The 18690-nt window shown below is 57.2% G+C and overlaps 1 protein-coding gene across 1 annotated transcript in view; it reads right to left on the bottom strand.

Annotated features, from left to right (window-relative positions):
- Positions 1 to 17138, bottom strand: part of MAN1C1 (mannosidase alpha class 1C member 1) — a 60309-nt gene extending 43171 nt beyond the window's left edge. Inside the window, exon 1 of the mRNA XM_054171019.1 lies at positions 16488 to 17138. Coding sequence (XP_054026994.1) covers positions 16488 to 17069 — 582 coding nt within the window. The 5' untranslated portion in view covers positions 17070 to 17138. The remainder of the gene's footprint in view (positions 1 to 16487) is intronic.
- Between the last annotated feature and the right edge of the window lie 1552 nt (positions 17139 to 18690).

The following is an 18690-nucleotide window of genomic DNA, read 5'->3' on the forward strand; positions in this document are numbered from 1 at the left end:
AACATTTTTTTAACCCCTCCTTGGCCATCTCTGCCAGGCTGGCACAGGGGGCTCTGGGGGGCTGCCACCTTCAGCAGCCACTTCCATCCCACAGGGCAAATCCAGAGCAGGAGACCCAACAACCTCTCTGGGCAGCCTGCTCCAGGGCTCTGGGAGCCTCCCAGGGCAGAAGTTCCTCCTCATGCTGAGCTGGAACCTCCTGTGCTGGGGTCTCCATCCATTGCCCCTTGGCCTATCCCAGGGCACAGTGAGCAGAGGCTGTCCCTGGCCCTTCCTTCCTGACCCCCAGCTATTGACAGACCTTGATCAGATCCCTCTCAGTCTTCTCCTTTCCATACTAACCACCCCCAGGGCTCTCAGCCTCTCCTCCCCAGGCAGTGCTGCAGTCCCTTCAGCATCCTCACAGCCCTCCCCTGGACTGTCCCCAGCAGATCCCTGTCCCTCCTGAGCTGGGCAGCCCAGAGCTGGATGCAATATTGCAGGTGAGGTCTCAGCAGGGCAGAGCAGAGGGGGAGGAGAACCTCCCTGGCTCTGCTGCCCACACTCCTCTGGATGCCCCCCAGGGTCCCAGAGATGTTCAGCCTTTCTTTGCCTGTTCAGCCACTTGAGCTGCATTTGTCACAGCCTTGCAAGGAGCTCCACTCCAGAATGATTTCTGGGGCTGAGCTCTGCTGGCTGCAGTGTCTTAAAGCTCTGCTCTCTGTTCTGCCCCGAGCAGACAATCAGGCAGAGGATGGATGAGATTGGATTTGCTGCCTCTGAAGGGTTGTCACTTTGCCTTTATGTGAACACAATTCTCCCCTCACTGCTTGCAAAGAGCCCTCTCTGCCTGGCAAGAGGCACAAGGTGGTGCTTCCCCCCCACACAAACACACTTTCACCTTCCAGGCTCAAGCTTTCCTCCCTCTAATCGATGGCTCCACAAAAGCAGCAACTGGAGGGGGCAAAAAAATAGCTTAAGCAGCCAAGAATCATCTGCATCCTCCTGCCCAGCACCCTCCTGCCCAGCACCCTCCTGCCCAGCCTGGCTCTCTGCAGCTGCCTTTCCCAACCCAAATTTAGCAGCTCCACTTCCAAGCCACTAAAAGGCATTCATCAAGTTTCTAAAAGCAGGGACTCCACATTTACACAGCACTTGGGAGGACTTGAGCTGGAGCTCTCAGCAGCTCTCCCTGCCAGGGGTACCAAAGGGCTGGGCTGAAGCAGGAGGGGGATGTGCAGATGAGAAGCAGGGAATGGTCTGGGCCAGAAGGGAGCTCCAAGGGGCATCCAGTCCAACCCCCTGCACTCAGCAGGGACAGCCCCAGCTACAGCAGCTTGCTCACAGCCCTGCCCAGCCTCACCTGGAATACCTCCAGGGAAGAGACCTCAGCCCCCTCCCTGGGCAACCTGTTGCAGTGTTCCAGCAGCCTCCTGGTGCTGAACTTGTTCCTCACATCCAATCTCAGTCTGCTCTCCTCCAGCTCAAAGCCATTGCCCCTGGTCCTGTCCCTGCAGGCCTTTGCAAACAAGACTCTCTCCATCCTTCCTGTAGCCCCCTTCAGGTAGTGGAAGGCTGCAATTAGGTCTCCCTGGAGCCTCTTCTTCTCCAGGCTGAACAATCCCAGCCTGGAGAAGAGGAAGCTCTGGGGAGGCCTAATACTACTTTGGGTTGAGCCCCGTTGCCATCACTTGGCACTTGCAGGTGGGCAGGAGGCAACAGCATGTTTGATGTCACTGAGCAGCAGTCTGCCTGCTGAGGCCAAGGTCAGGAGTGAGTATTGTATGCCATTGTCCTCAGGACAGATCCCAGTACATCAGCATGACCAACCCTGCCACCTGAGGGCTGAGAAACGGCCCCAGAACCACAAAAATGATGGAAATGGAGCCAGAATTTCAATTTCCCCTCTTTCCCCCCCTCCCCACTGTGCTATCTGCCCCCTAACAGACAGTTAGCTCTTTGCCCCTGGAATCCTACTCACCCTGGCTCTCAGCTGATTTGTGGCACAGCCTTCCAAATTCACAACCAAATTTGTCAGACTGCTCTTCCCTGCCTGTCAGCTTCACCTCACTCTTGCTTCTTCCTTTCCTTCACTTTCCTGAGGCTCAGCTCCCCCCCAGCTGGATGATTATATATTGAAATCAACTATAAATAACTGAAGGGACTGAGGAGCAGCTCTCCTACAAGGACAGGCTGAGAGAGGTGAGGCTGCTCAGCCTCTGGGCAGAGCTTATTGTGACCTTCCAGCACTTCAGGAGGTTGAGGAGAGAGATGGGGACAGACTTCTGAGCAGGGGCTGCTGTTGACAGGATCAGTTCTGTCTGGGCAGGTAAAGCCATCAGAGAGCCACAGCTGGAAGGGACCTCTGGAGCTCACCCAGCCCAAGCAGCAGCTTGCCCAGGAGCACAGGGGCCAGGGGGGGCTGGAAGCCTTCCAGAGAAGGAGACTCCACAACCTCTCTGGGCAGCCTGCTCCAGGGCTCTGCATCCTCACACCAAAGAAGTTTCTCCTCCTGCTCAGGTGCAACCTCCTGGGCTCCACTTTGTGCCCCTTGCTGAGCACCACTGAGCAGAGCCTGGCCCCAGCCTCTTGCCCCTCACCCTTCAGCTCTTGCTGAGCACTGCTCAGCTCCCCTCTGGGGCTGCTCCTCTCCAGGCTCTCACTCTCTCCTTGTCAGAGAGACACTCCACGAAGAGATGCCCAACTCTGAGGCACTTTAATGCATGCAGTAACTACAGCACTGCAGACCTCTGGCTCCATTCCCCTGCAAAAAGCAGAGCCATGGGAAAAAAAGAGTTAAAAAAGAATGAAATAAAGAAAGAAAGAGGGGAAAAAAAATCCCTCCCTACTCTCTTTTGCCCTCCTTTTGTTACCAAGGAAGGTTTCAAAGTGCAGAGCACTCCCAAGCAGCTATTTGATTGGTTTTATCCATCCAGGCTGGGATAATTAGTAAATGCTTCAAAGATGGAATCTAAATATACCAACCACAATCCCCCCCCCCTGCAGAACTTCCAGGGAGCATTACACAAAGCCATTAGCTTCCAGAGAGCCACTTTGTGCCTCTTTAGCCTCCTTCCTTCCACTACCCTTCAAACCCTGAACCACCAAGCAGCTCAGGAATGCCTGGTTTGAAGGTTAAAAACAATTCATTCATTAACTAATAAGTCAGTGGTTAGAGTTGCAAATGCTCCACTCCCTGCTCTGCTTCACACAGGATGCTGGAGGCTGGAAGGGAGCTCTGGAGATTGAGTCCAACCCCCCCTGGCCACAGCAGGGTCACCCAGGGCAGGGCACATCCAGGTGGGGTTGGGAAGTCTCCAGGGAAGGAGACTCCGCAGCCTCTCTGGGCAGCCTGCTCCAGGGCTCCAGCAGCCTCACACCAAAGCTTCTCCTCCTGTTGAGGTGGAGCCTCCTGGGCCCCAGCTTGTCCCTGCTGGTCCTTGTCCTGTCACTGGGCACCACTCCCTGGCACCTTCACCCTGGCACCCACCCCTCAGGGATTTGCAGGCAGTGCCTCCCCACCCTCACTGCAAAGAATTTCTCCCTAATCTCCAGCCTCAATCTCCCCTTTTCCAGCTTCAATCCATCCCCCCTCGTCCTGCCACTCCCAGCCCTTGTCCACAGTCCCTCCCCAGCTCTCCTGGAGCCCTTTCAGGCACTGGGAGGCTGCTCTGAGGTCTCCCTGGAGCCTTCCCTTCTCCATGCTGCACAGCCCCAGCTCTCAGCCTGTCCCCAGAGGGGAGGCTCTCCAGCCTCTGGTCATCTCGGTGGCCTCCCCTGGACCCTCTCCAGCAGTCCTATGTCCTTCTTATGCTGGGGGCACCAGAACTGGACACAGTGCTCCAGCCTGGGTCCCACAACAGCAGAGCAGAGGGGGAGAACCACTTCCCTCCCCCTGCTGCTCACATTTCTGTTGATGCAGCCCAGGACTGGCCACTAGTTCAGGCTGCTCAAGGTCTCATCCAGCCTGGCTCTCAACACTTCCAAGCTTGGAGCCTCCACAGCTGCTCTGAGCAGCTTAGAATCATAGAATCAACCAGGCTGGAAAAGACCTCAGAGATCATCAAGTCCAACCCAGTACCTAACAGCCTGTTCCAGAGCCTCACCACCCTCAAGGGGAAGAATTTCTTCCTAATGTCTCATCTCAGTCCAGCTTCTGCCAGTTGAAAGCCATCACCTCCCCTCCTGTCACTCCACACCTTGGCCAGAAGTCCCTCTCCAGCTCTCCTGGAGCCTCCTTCGAATGCAGGAAGGCTGCTCCGGGGTCTCCCTTTCTCCTCTGTTGCTGCTGCTGGCAGGAAGAAGTAAACATCCCTCCCAACACCACGGCAGAAGGTCAGAAACCAGCCTCCAACTGCTTTGAGAAGCCCAACACAGCAGCAGAGCAGCTTCCCAGGCTGCTCCTTGGGCAGGGTTTCTACCTAACAGGGAAAGAACAACCAAAAAGGGGGGGAAAAAAAATTCAAGATTCAGTGTGCTAACTGCAGCTGATTGAAAGGTTCCATTTAGGCAGCCATGAATATCTGCAGGCTTCTCCTTGATGGGTTTGGAAAGCCTGGAACTGGGGGTGGGGGGGAACAGAAGGAGCTCCAGCACGAGGCAGACGTTACCAAGCAACCCAGCGGAGCCCAGCCTGCAGCAACTGCAGCTGGCCATGAGAGACCCCAGGCCCAGCCCAGCAGATCCCAACAGGAGCTCCAGCAGTGCAAGAGCCACACCTGCTAACCTGCCTGCTTGGCAGGGGGCTTGGAAGTGGATGAGCCTCGAGGTCCCTTCCCACCCTGCCAGCTCCTCTCCGACGCTGCGCACAAGCAGCGGGCCAGAGCCCCTCCGCCCCTCCCCATGGTACCCCCACCCTAGGAGGTGGATGGAAGCACAGACACCAAGCAAGATTGGTTGGGTTGGGTTTCCCCCCACACACACCAGCCCTGCATCCTGACAAGGTAAATCATTTCCCCTCCCCCTAAAGATACCATCTGGGCAGGATTCTCATTTCTGGAGAGCCAGAGCCCAAGGGGAAGCTCTCAAAGCAGCTGTAGTGATAACGAACCCAAAACGGGCAGACTGCGAGAGAAACCAAAACAAGGCAAAACAAGGGGGGGAGGGGAGGGGAGGGGAAGGGAGGGGAAGGGAGGGGAGGGCATTCTTCTTGTCTTTTTCAGGGAAAATAATAAAAAGACAAGGAAAAAAAACCAACCCCAAACTGTCTCTAGAACCTCTCAGGCTCGGCCTGTTTGCCAGCCTGTGGGACAGAGCTGTCAAACAGATGGATTATGGAAAGGAGCAAGAGAGAAGAAGATGCAGAGCTGTGTAGTCCTGAGCCTTGGGTGAAGGACATGGCAGGAATGCTCTGAGGGCATGGAAGTGAAAGGCTGAACAGAGAGCAGAGCTTCTGCCCCAGAGCTGCCCTAAATAAAGCCTTCCTCACTCCAAGGCACAGCCACGGAGCAGGACTGGGGAAATCCTGATGCAGGCTGAGGTCCTGTGTGAGGCTTTGCATCCGGCAGCCCAAGGTAGGCAGCTGAAGAGCTCCAGTTCAGCCAAGAGGGGGTTAAAAACCAGCATGTCCAGAGCATTTGCAGATCACAAAGGCCACCCTCAGAATCAGCCACATTGGCTTTTGGGAGGAAGAGATTTCTCAGCCTGGGATGCAGGAAGCTGCTTTGGAGCAGGAGTGACTCAGAGCTGCTATGGCAGCACCGGGAGCCGGCTGGAGGAACGGAACAGATTCACACCAGGGCTGGAGGTAAAAATCCTGGCTGATGACAAGCTGAACAGATTGAACAGGTCTCTGTTAGGCTTTCAGACGTGGAAAGCACAGCTCTGCACGGGCCCCACACCCAAAGGTGACCTTTCACACTGGAAGGCAACCTCAGCACGGCCCTGGGTTCCCTCAGCTGCCGCAGTTTGCTCTTTCAGGACCAGACATCTCTCAGCTGCCTCTTCCCTCCCAGCACCGGCAAAGTGTGAACTGCTTTTGACATGTGGATGGCTCTAGGGCCCCAAAAGCAGTGATGAGCAGATGGGATGACTGAAGAAATGAAGGAAGGAAAGGGGAAAAAAGAAAGCAAATATAGGCCAGGAGCTGCCCTGCGCCGCTCCTGTTCCGCACGGCGAGAACCGAGGCAGGGAGCAGCAGCAGCATCTGCCTGCAAGCTGCCTCAGCCCAAATGCTGGAGCAGGAGAAAAAGAGGGAAATCAGGAGCTGCCAGCACACCTCGTGCTTTATCTCACACTTGGATGGCTTAACAGGAGAGATCTGGGAGGATGAGTTTAGTTTAATGATTTCTTGCTGCTTCACCTGCTCCCCATCTGTCTTTGTAGTCCTTGCTTGGAGGGACAGATCGGAGCGGTGCTGCGCTCTCCCTTCTCTCCCCTTTCCAGAGCTGCTTGTGATTGGGGCTTCTGAAGAGAGGCACTGAGCAATTCTCAAGCACTAAGCAGTCAGCAGAGATTAGAACAATAATTTGTCAAAGGTAATAGCTAATAAGAGACAGAAGAAACTGGTTCCCAGCCTCCCGAGAGCCTCCCGTCGGCATCGTCACCTTACAACAGTGTCAGCAGGAGGGAGCTCCAGGGCTGCAGCAGCAAATTTGTTAGCCAGAGGCTGACAAACTCTTCCAAGAGTCCCTCAGTCAACAGTAAATCAGGTTGGAAACACTGCACCTTCGATAGAAATGAAGTTGCTGGGGTGGATGTTAGACCTGTGTTAGAGCTCAGCTGGCAGGATGAAGCGGACTTGCTCTCGTTCTGCCTGACCTGCCAGCAGGAGAGGGACCATGGCCTGGGCACCATGGCCTGGGCACCATGGCCTGGGCACCATCCCAGCACCACACCAGGCAGCTGTCACACAACAGTGATGAATGAACTGCTGAAAGAACAAAGCAGGAAATAGGAAATTAGGGAATCTGGGTAAGAAGTGAAGAACCACAAAGGTTCATCAGCATTAGGGACAGGATGCACCTCCCAGGTCACAGACTCCAAGGCCACCAGGGGAGAAGAGGCTCCCGCAGGACTGCTCTGGCCACCTTTCCTTTCAAGACCCAAGCACCAAGCTTCCTCCTTGTCCCACTCAGCCAATTTCACCCTAAGATTCAACTCAAAATTGCCTTTCTTTGAAAGCCAGAAACGAAAGCAGCAGAAGGCAGCTGCCCCCTGCTTGATCCCACGGCAGCCAGGCAGCTGCCTTGCAAAAATCAATCACAGAACTGTCAGGGTTGGAAGGGACCTCAAGGCTCAGCCAGTTCCACCCCCCTGCCATGGCCAGGGACACCTCACACTACAGCAGGTTGCTCACAGCCACATCCAGCCTGGCCTTACAAACCTCCAGGGATGAGGCTTCCACCACCTCCCTGGGCAGCCTGTGCCAGGCTCTCACCACCCTCACAGGGAAGAACTTCTTCCTCACATCCAATCTGAATCTCCCCACTTCCAGTTTTGCTCCATCACTAGAAGAAGTCACACCCCAAATGCTCTCCATCAGTGCTGCCTTCAAAGCCAGAACAGCACCAGGAACCTGCCCAGGGTTTGCTAGGGTTCCTCCAGCACCCTGCTGAACCAGCAGCCTGGATTCAGGGCACTCCTCGAGAGCTCCAGACAGAAGTGGAGGCTCAGGAGAGGCAGCAAGCAAATCCCATTTGCACTGGAAGTATTTGATTTGCAGAGCTGGGCTGGCTAACCCCAGGCAGCAGGAGGGTCTCGGTGATTACATGATCATTATCTTGTGTTACTCTGCGAAGTACAGAGCTCTGCACTCACCTCCCCGCCCAGGGAAATCGTCTTAACGCAATTAGAGCAGGAGCCCTGCTCCCAGCGCCGCCAGCTCGGACCTTCCCAACACGGCTCCAGCTCTCGGCACAGGCACTCTGCAGAGCCATCCTGCTCCATTCATCAGGAGCACTTCTGTCACTAACTTGCTCTGAAGCAAGGACCAGCTCTCAGGGATGCACTGAATACACAGCTTCAGTCTCCATCATCATCCTCTGCGGCTGCTGCCGCCGCGGGGAGAGGCTGCAGGCTGTCGAAACCTCTTTGCATGTATTGCTCTTCGCAGCCTCGCTCCGCGGCTATCGCTCTCCTGACTGACAAACTAAGAGGGAGAGAAGGATGACAACAGCTCTGTGGCCATGCAATAGAAGTGTTGGAGGCCAGAGGAGAGCTAACGAGTTCCTGGCTCTCACTCAATCACAACCATCAGAACAATTAGCTCAGATGAGCCTGAGAACTGTGCTCTGCTCCACTGTCCCCTCCCTGCTCAGCTGGAAAACTTCAATCGAGTTTGACAGGGGGGGAAAGGTCACAAAGGAACTGAAGTTCAGTGCAAATCGGCAGCAGAATGGTGGAGAGACCCCCAGTGAAGGCAGGGGAGCAGCACAAGCACCTGCCCCGCTCAGCCCCAGCCTGCTGAGCTCTGGGTACCCAGAGCTGGATCACTGCCTCTGAGCCACGCAGCCCTGGGGGAACACCGAGAAGAGCACCAGATCCCAGCAGGCAGGGCTGGGGGGCACGGGCACAGGGCTGGGGGACACGGGCACAGGGCTGGGGGACACGGGGCTGGGGGACACAGGGCTGGGGGACACAGGGCTGGGGGACACAGGGCTGGGGGACACAGGGCTGGGGGACACGGGCACAGGGCTGGGGGAAGCCACAGACTGCATGAGGAGGGTGTGAGGATGCACAGGGGGTTGGGGACACAGGACAGCTGTTCCTAGAAAGCCAGGCTGCACTGTCTGGCTGCCCAGGGAAGGAGGGAGGCTGAAGGAGCACATTTTCCCCTCCCCAAACACGGCTGAGGCCTCTCCTTTGATTGCAGTACACAGCAGATACAGGCACCAGGGACTCTGCATCCCGGCTGTCAAGATAAGGAGATGGAAAAGGGATGCACTGAAGTCACTTCAGCTTAGCCTCTTGCCTTTACTTACGCTCCAGCAGGATCCTGCCAGGCAACCCTGCAGAGCCCAAGAGGAAACACTTCTGCCAAAGATTAACTTCTTGGTTAAGGGGCTCAAAACTCTGCCTGTTTCACACAGGAGCTACTGGTTCCAACCAGCAACATGCTGAGTCTGCTGCTGGGGGCACAACCCAGGACCCAGGGTCCTGTTCTAATGGAAAGGTAGAGGTGAGAAAGGACCTCCAGAGATCCACCCCAACCCCCCTGCCAGAGCAGGGTCACCCAGGCACACATCCAGGGGGGTTTGGAAAGTCTCCAGGGAAGGAGACTCCACAGCCTCTCTGGGCAGCCTGCTCCAGGCCTCCAGCACCCCCACAGCAAAGTTTCTCCTCGTGGTGAGGTGAAGCTTCTTGTGACCCTGCCTGTCCCCACTGCTCCTTGTCCTGTCACTGGGCACCACTGCAAAGAGCCTGGCACCTTGACACCCACCCCTCAGGTACTTGTAGACACTGATCAGATCCCTCTCAGCCTTCTCCTCTCCAGACTGAACAGCCCCAGGGCTCTCAGTCTTTATTCATAGGACAGATGCTGAAGTCCCTCCATCATCCTTGTAGCCTCTGTTCAACTCTCTCCAGCAGATCCCTGTAGGTGCTCTGCCCCCTTTAGCAAGAGCCCAAACCAGCAGCATCCCTGTCCCACAAATGGAGGCTGCTTAGCCTCCTGTCCTTCAGCACTGCCACTGTGCTCTCCTACAGTGGCCTGGGTCCCTCATGCACAAAGCACTCACATTATGCACGGCTGATGGACACCACTGCCCATGACAGCTCCTCTGGAGCCCTTCCAAAGCACTGTGTCATCTGATGAGCTGAAGCACCACAGAGCCAGGCAGCAGCCACAGTGCTCGTGGGAGCGTGCTCACCCCTCATGCCAGAGCCACTCACAGCAGGCAGGGCAAAGAGTTTGTCTGGGGGGATGTGAATTTGCTGCCTTCAGATGCTCTGAGCACAGAGTTCCTCTTCCCAGCAGTGAAGGGAAAGCTCTTCCCTGCTCTCTCCCTCTTGACAGCTCCAGCTCAGTTTTAGACCCAGAACTAAAGCATGGAATCATGGAGTTGTTTTGGTTGGAAAAGACCTCCAAGGTCATCCAGTCCAAGCATCAGCCCAGCACCACCACGTCCCACACTGCCAGAGCCACACATTCCTTGAGCACCTCCAGGGATGGGGACTCCCCCACTTCCCTGGGCAGCCTCTGCCACCCCCTGACCACTCTTGCAGTGAAGGAGTTGTTCCTCACGTCCAGCCTAGCCCTCCCCTGGCACAACTTCAGACCATTTCCTCTCCATCTATCACCTGAGACTAGGCAGAACAGCCCAACCCCCACTGCACTGCAACCTCCTTTCAGGGAGCTGCAGAGAGCCAGAAGGTCTCCCCTCAGCCTCCTCTTCTCCAGGAGTGTGGTCACAGCAGGATGCTGCTGACCAGCTGCAGCTACTAAACCACTTCTCCTCCTGCCTGAGAGCTTTTAAAGAGCTTCTGTGCATTTACTGAAGGAGCCCAGCAAGGTGGAGGTCCCTGTGTGTGTCCTGCAAGCTCATTTCCCCACGTGCAGCCTTTGCATTCAGCTCTGCTGTTGTGTGCGAGTTGTGCCTGGTCTTTAAGCTGCAGTTTATAAGCTCTCACCAAAGGTAGCTGGTGTGGAACAAGTGTTGGCAGGGCTAGAGGCTGTAGACAGGAACAAATGTCCTCCCAGATTCCAAAGCACCCCCAGCTCCAGAAACATCAGTGGGCACCAAGGGACTGCTGGCACCTCTAAGACAAGCAGCAGCGCAGCCCAGATGCCAGCATGTGAAGGATCTTCCACACTCCTGCACCATGCCAACAGAACACAAAGATGGTTTTTGGTCAATTAACTGCACACCCTGCAGCTGGAAGAAGAGGCTCAGAGTTCTGTCTGCTGGCATCCAGCAGAGGCTAAGGAAGCAAAGAGCCACACAGCCTGCTGCCCCATCCGTGGGACCTGCAGAGCAGAGCTTCCCTTTGCCACAGGTTCAGCAAATACAGAGCAGGAGGAGGAACACAGAGGGAAGGAAAATTCCAGCAAGCCTGGAGCCAGCCAACGCTTCCAAGGGCAGAGAAATTCTCTCATAGCAAAGGTATTTCTGCCCCAGAGAGAGTCCTGCTCTGCTCACAGCACGGAGCCTGCTCCCAGCTGACCATCCCAGGCCACCTGCCTAAACCCCATTTTCTTCACCCCAACATCCACATGGAGCCTGTTGGAAGGCCCTGGGTTTCCACCTGCAGGAAGGATTAGATGTTTTCCAGGGGTCTCAGGGAGGAAGCTGTGCCCAGGGGAGGTGCCCTCCTGCCCAGGACTGCGGCGTGGTGCTGCTCACGTACCGAAGCCACCGGCGGATTACAGCATCTGCTGGCAGCCACTGCCCAGACCCAGATTACAGGAAGGGAAAAAATAAACCGAATGAAAAAAGGCCTTTTCTCCACGTGGAAGGAGAGAAAGCTGCACAGTGGAGAGAAAGGGAGGTGCTGGAAACCTTCACACTGCTGGCTTCAGAACCGAGCTGGCTCAGGGCCGGCCGACAGCGTGGTCGAGGCGCTGCACCGACGGTAACTCCAACGGAGAGCTGGGTGCTCTCCCCCTGCTGATTTCACTTCAGCACCCAGGTAAAATCCCCTGAGCACAGCCACTGGTGTCCACAAAGGGGTGCGAGAGGAGACAGCCTCAGCCCAGGCTCTGCTCCCAGCAGGGGTCAGGGCTGCGGCACAAATTCAGGAGGGAGAACAGGCAGCACTTCGCCGGCTCTGCCCCGACGGCTCTGCCCCCAGCAGCTCCCTGCCCCCCAGACAGCCCTCTGCTCCCCAGCAGCCCTGCCCCAAGCACCTCCGTGGCCCCAAACACCTCTCTGCTCCCCAACAACCCTGCCCCAAGCACCTCTCTGCCCCCCACCAACACCTCTCAGTGCAGCGGGGCTCGCTGGTCAGGGCTATCAACACCACACAAAGGGAACTCAGCGACCAGCACCAAGTCACTGCCCAAAAGCTGAGCTGTTGATAACAGTCCCAGTTATCTTTTGCCAGTTATCTTTTGGTGACAAACTGTCGAGATGTTTGTGCTTAAAAGCCTGATCTGCCTCAAAAGGTGCCTGCAAGGCTGCAGAGGGATGCAGCCTGACTGGGTACAGGACTCTGATGGCCTTCATTCCCCAGGGGTCTGATTTTCAAAGGCAAACACCTCTTGAGAGCTGCGTTGAAAGAGGCCAGCAGACAGCAAAGGAAGGTGGAGGCAGGAAGAAAAGGCAGGACGAAGAGAACTGCACTGCACAGCAAACTGCCTTCAGGATTGCTAATCCAGGGGAAACCAGCACGGCTCAAACCCAGGGGGACAATCCCAGCTGGGGACTGCCTGAACTGGACACATTCCCTCCTTTGGATGGGACAAAAGACCCTGCCAGGTTCCAGCATTAGGCATTCTCCGACCTCAGGCAAGGGAAGTTGCCTTTTGTACCCAGGGAGGCCAAGAATAACCACAAAAGTCCTTCCACTGCTCACATTTTCCTCACCTCTCAGGACTGGGAGTAAGCTCTAACTCCTCTAATGTCACTGGTGGACACCACCTGGTCCAGCTGGTCACAGTGGCTGTCCTGAAACACCAGGTGGCATTAGGAGGGTTGGTACAAACACACTTCTCAGAGAAATGCTCTTCTCTCTCTCTCTCCCCCACCACTTCCCTACCTCTGAGACCCAGCACAGCAGCAGCAGAGCAGGCAGCAGTCTGTTTTGCTTCATCCATCATCAGCAGAACTGTCAGCTCAGCTCCAACAGCAAGATCTTTACTGCTGGTTATGATGCAAGAGGCAGCAGCCAGGGGGGCTGATTCCCCCAGATCTGAGCCAGGCGGAGGGGGAAATCATTTTGACTTTGCACTGAGCCAATTTGATCTGGAGATTGTTGAGAGCAAAATAAATCCAGCACCCCACTGTGGCGCTTCTGCAGCCAACTTTCTGACTGCAATCACTTCTCCCCTTCCTTTTTCCTGCTGAACCTCAGTGATCAGCATTTGGCACACGTTAAAAATCAGCTGTTCCCTGAAGCCAGGCACGACCGATCAGTTACAGAGCTCCCACAGCTCCCAGGGGGCAGTTTAAGAGATTAATAATCCCAGGCCCTCTCCAATTCCCCAACCTGCAGCCCAGGGAGGTTGTTACTTGGGTTTTATTGCAGTTGTCTTCAAAAGGTCAGAGTGCCCAGAGCGCTCAGCTGCCCGCAGCAGCGGATCCCAGGCAATTCTCCAGGTGACCACCGACCTTTTGCAGCGAGCAGGCTGTGCAGAGCAGGCTGTGCAGAGCAGGCTGTGCAGAGCAGGCTGTGCAGAGCAGGCTGTGCAGAGCAGGCTGTGCAGTCCAGGTGCTCTCTCTTTTTTTTCCCCCCTTCTCAGGGGAAAACAACTCCTTGACTTGGCTTCAGAAAGGTAAATTGAGCCAGCTGAAGAAGTTTGCCACCCTGCTGAGCTGCCCACCGGTGCAAAGCAGCATACGTGCAGGCACAGCTCAGCTCAGCTCCTTGCAGAGCTTGCTTCTTTTAACAGACTTCCAGGCACCTTTTCAATTTGCTAATCCACCTCTCTGCCTCCCAGCACTGCCAGGAACACAGCACAGGAGGGAGCGAAGCTGATACACCCCAGCCAGGTTCCTCCATCTGCAAGCAGCTGTGGTGTCCCCAGCGCGGGTCGGAGCTTCCCCAGGCAGCAGGGAAGGAGCAGACACCCCCAGGGTGGGTTTCATGCTCTGGGTAAGGCTAAATTCTAAGCAGAAAAAGTCAAGCAGGACCACATTAGCTGAAACTTTCCACACGTAACAGCCAAGGACACCACCCTCCTCTTTGGCTGCAGCATCAAGCAGCTTAGGGCCTGGGTGGGAAAGGGCAGACATCAGCTTGGACTCCTGCTCGGATTCAAGGGTCCTGTGAGAAGAGATTCAAGTTCCAAGCCTCTGTGCTGGGCATCAGCCCCAACCTTTGATCATGCACCAGTTCCTTCTCGTGGCTTTCACCTGGGCTCTGGCAGACAGATGAGGAAGGGGGGTTGGAAATACTGATAAAACCCAGATCAGTATCTCCCCTCCACATCCCCCCTCCCTGTCACACAGCTGCCCACCTGAGAGAACGGCCTTGGGAAGGGGGAAAAAACCCCCCAAAAGCAACAAACCACCCAAAACTCTGAGCACCAGCAGAGTTTGGAACATACTTCAGCAACTCACAGAGCTTCCAGCTCTGGAAGGAGGACAGAAAAGCTACTGGCTGCTGTGCACACAACACCTCAAACCAGCCAACAAACTCCCTGCCTGCCTCTGCTGGCGTCTCTCACATCAGGACTTACTTCTTCCTTGCTGCTGGGTTGGTTTTGTTTGGTTGTTTGGGTTTGGCTTTTTTTTCCCCCCACCCATCTGTTTATTTTTTTCCCCCTACAACATTTGTCTCCTAACCTCTTCTGAGTTGTTTTCTTCGTGTCTTTTTGATCTGCAGAGAAAGGGACACACCTTATCTCCTCCACAGAGCCGCACCGCCAGCCCTTGGGTTTGTTGTTTTGCACGCTCAGCCTCCTATCTCAGCAACATGTTTGTTCCTCTCCCTCCCTCTCTCTGAATAAATAAGAGTGCAGGCACTTTTAAGGAATAAGGGCTCTGTTTGAAGAGTAATTAGCTGTCAGCATAAACCCAGTATTTATGGATTCTCAGCCTTGAAAATCCCAGCTCTGCTCCCTGGCACTGATTGTGGCTGTGGGAAGCAGCTGGGGGCTGGATCCATACAGCTTGCAATAATCCTATATTTAAAACAATAATGAACCACAAACAAAGGCCTGGGTTCCACCAGCCTTCCACACTGCCTGGGGGAGAAGGGAGTGGAAAGCTGGCTTAGAAGCCTCATCCCTGGAGGGTTTTAAGGCCAGGCTGGAGGTGGCTCTGGGCAACCTGCTGTAGTGTGAGGTGTCCCTGCCCATGGCGGGGGGGGTTGGAGCTGGATGATCCTGGAGGTCCCTTCCAACACTAACAGTCCTGTGATTCCCTGGGGATCTGGGGCCATCCAGGGATGTGGGGCTCTGTACCTCACCAGAGGGATGGGTGCTGGAATCTTCTGCAGCTGAGATGCAGAAGGAAAGGAGCTGGGATCACACAGACACCCAGCACCCCCGGGTGGGTTCTTGGGTCAAGTTGGAACTTCAGCAGTGGTGCAGCCTTCGAATGGCTGAGGGAGAGCCTGGGAGGGGAGCTTTCAAAAGCTGCTTTAGCAACACAGGTTTAGAGGGGATGGAAGCCCTCAGTGGGCTGCTCTGGACTTCTTTCTCTGCTCGACCCAGGGCAGCATCTTTGCTGAAGGCCTGCCCCTCTGTGAGCAAAGAGGGGGGGGGAAGAAAAAGGGAAAACCAAACCAGGACATTTACACTCTGCTTAATTAAATCAGAGCATTTCACTCGCTGGCAGTGCTTACTGGACCAAAATTCACTCCAGGTTGGTTATCCATCACAGCAAAAGATCTGACACACACAATCGAGTGCTACACACAATCCATAGCTCTTGGCTAACTAGGTCACAGACTGCTCTGCAACGTCTGTGAGCCTGCCAGGCTTCCATGCACAGCCTCCAGGCACCAGGCCAAATCTCCCCCCCCGCTTCACACCCCTCTAACCCCCACCTGTGAGGCTACCCAGGCTCAGGGAGGTCACCCAGCCTGGGGGGGGGGGGGGGGGGTCCATGTGAGGGCTGCCTTCAGGTCGCTGCTGGTAGGTAACAAGTCCTCAGCCAGCTCCACTTGGAGTAAGCAACAACACAACTCCCAGGGCCAGCCAGCCTCATGCCTCCTCCCCATCCCCAGCTAGGGCAAGGGCACATCCCAGCCCTCCATCCCCATGGACCAGGCACAAGTTTCATCATCCACCAGCCTCTGTGTAAAGCAGCCAGGCTTGTGCTGATACCACAGGGAGGGAGGCTCTTGCACAACCACAGACACCTCCTGTCAAGCAAGTTGTTGGTTTCTTCTCCTAATAACCGAGATGAAATTTCCCCTCTGCCTAATTTCAGCTCTTTATCATTTCTGGTCACACCCCAGCAGGCTGCCCTGACATTTCCTCCCTGGTGGGAGGTGTGTGTGCAGACACCGACGGCCACGTGCGCCCCGCTGGCACCTCATGGGCACCAGGCTCTGCTGCAGGACACCCCCCAGGAAAAGGGACACCCCCTGACTCCTGTCACTGGGAGAGAAAGGGAGGTGTGAGGAGCACGTGTGGGAAAGGAGGGGAAGGCTGGGGGGGTGAGGAGAGTAGGGGCAACGAGGAGAGAGACAGCAAGGGCTGGCAGAGGGGGCGCATGGACCCGAGGGGAGGTGAGGGCTGACTGAGGGGGGATGAAGGGTGGCAGGGCTGTGAAGGCAGGCTGAAGGTTGACCGAGGATGGCTGTGGCCATGAGAGGAGGTGAGGACTGACTGAAGGGGGATGAGGGGTGACACAGCTACGCGAGGATGAGGACTGACTGAGGAGAGACATGGCCATAAGGCTGACTGAGATGGAGACACTGCTGCGAGAGGAGGCGACAGTGGTATTCGGTCTCCTCACCTCTTTAATCTTCATCCTGCGGGCTCGGGTCTCGGGGTCCTCGCCAGTCCGCCGGCCCCGCACCGGGTGGCGGAGGCTCCGGCGGAACCGCTCATAGTCGAAGCGGAACGGAGCTTTCGTCTCCCGGGCTGGGCTCTCCCCGGTGGCGGGCTGGGCTCGCCGCTCACCCCCCGGCACCTGCTGCCGGGAGCCCGGCGCGGTGTCGGCCGGTGGAGCGGCCATGCGGGCGGCGGTGCGGAGCTTCTCCCGGAGGCGGCGGGGGGCGGCGGGGCTGGCGTGCCGGGGCTCGGCGGCGGCCGGGGGGCTGCGGGGCAGGTCGGTGTCGCGGGTGGAGGAGGAGGAGGAGGCGGCGGAGGATGAGGAGGCGGAGGAAGAAGATGAGGAGGAGGTGGCGGAGGCGGTGGCCCGGCGGGGCAGGAAAAGGCGCTTGAAACGGGAGGAATCGGGCAGAAGGAAGAGGGCCCCGAAGCACAGCGTGAGCAGGCCCGAGAGGAAGAGCAGGAACAGGAACTTCTGCGGCAGCCGCAGCCCCAGCGCCGCCGGCCAGCCCGGCATGCCCGGCAGCTTCCGCAGCAGCACCATGGGGTACCGGATCGCGGCCGCCGGGCGGGCTCCGCCGCCACCCCGCAGACGGGAGGGTGGTGGTGGTCGGGGGGGGGGTTTGCTTCTGGCTTCTGCGGCGAAAGGCTCAGGGCTGCCCCCCAGCACCACCGGCAGGAGCGGGAGCCTTCACCGGGCACGGCCGGCGGGTGACACGTGGATGTCTCCGGAGCGGGCTCCGCCGCGGGGCCCCGCCGCTGCCCGGGCTCCTTGCCCGAGAGGTTCGCAGGGCGCGGAGCGACGCTTCACAGTCCCCAACGCCGGCATGAAGGCGACGGCGAGAGCATCCCGCCGGAGCCGCGCGGCGGAGCGGGCAGGGCCGGGCTGCTGCCGGTGTCAGTCCTCGCCGGGCAGGCTGCCGGCCGGCCGGCTGCTGTCGGGCTGGCTCAGGGAGCGGTGCCGGGGAGGCGCGATCCGGTCTCTCTAGGCGGTAGGTTCATGCTGCAGCATCTCTGCGAGGCGAGGGGAGATAAGAGAGCGTTCGTTCAACACCCAGACGGATGCCGCCGGCTTTCTGAGCCATTGTCCCGCAGGCTCTGACGCCTCCCTACCCGTTCCGCCCCCCCGGCTCCAGCCACACTTGTTCGTTTCTCTCTCTCCGGACTTGCCATCAACTCAAGCCTGCGAGCAGCTCCCAGCTCCGCAGCATCCCCTATGGCTCCGGGCTCTCCTGGCGGGGCAGACCCGCGGCCGAGATTACGATCCGCGCCCTGACAAGGAGGGAGGAAAACCCCGGGAGGGGCAGAGGGACCGGGAGCAGACAGACAGGGACGAGGCTGCTCCGCGCCTCATCAGGCTGCCGGGAGCCGGCTTCGCCTGCAGAGCGCGGGAGACGATGGAGCTGCGAACGAGCCATGCGGAAAGCTCGGCTAGGGCTAAGTTTTGTGAGAGGTCACAAAAAACTAATCTACCGATTTTACTTTAGCTCAATAGATGCCAGCAAATTTCCCTTTCCTCCCCAAATCCTCTGCCTCGCCGTTAAGTTATTGAACGCCCCCCTTCAGCCATCCCTCTCCTTAGGAGAGCTGGATGAGACAGAGCCTAACTTTCACACCACGAAAGGCAGCAGGACGACTCTCATCAAGCAGGAGCCGTTTCAAGGATCTACCTACAATCCCCAAACCATTCCTGCTCCCCTGCAGGACCGGCGCTGTCCCCCAGACGCCGTCACAGCCGCTAGGCAGACGCTTTCCTACCCCCAGCGCTGGTTACTCACCCCTCTGACAAATCCAAGCCACTCTGCGTCCTACAGCGAGCAAAGTCTTCTCAGTCCTGCCCGCACATCGCACGGGCGAGCACCTCTCGCTGCTGTCAGCGCTCAAAAGTGCTCGTTAAATTAGGAGGACGAGGCTGGCTGGCTGCCCGCCGGGCTCTCCAGGGAGCAGCTCCTCTCTCCTGCCCATCCAAGCATCCAGCAGGGAAGTACCTAACTGTATCAAGCTACGTAGAGGCCTCAGCTTTTCCCACCCCACACCTCCTCCTCCTCCTCCTCCCTGCTCCGCCTTTTTCCCTCCCTCCCCGCCGAGGGGGATCCGCCGGGCTGCGCTGCCCGGTGCCCGCACACGCAGCCCGCCCGCGCCGCTCGCCTCCCTCCAGCGCCGCT

The sequence above is a fragment of the Dryobates pubescens genome, chromosome 20 (genome assembly GCF_014839835.1).
Source record: "Dryobates pubescens isolate bDryPub1 chromosome 20, bDryPub1.pri, whole genome shotgun sequence".
Classification (NCBI taxonomy): domain Eukaryota; kingdom Metazoa; phylum Chordata; class Aves; order Piciformes; family Picidae; genus Dryobates; species Dryobates pubescens.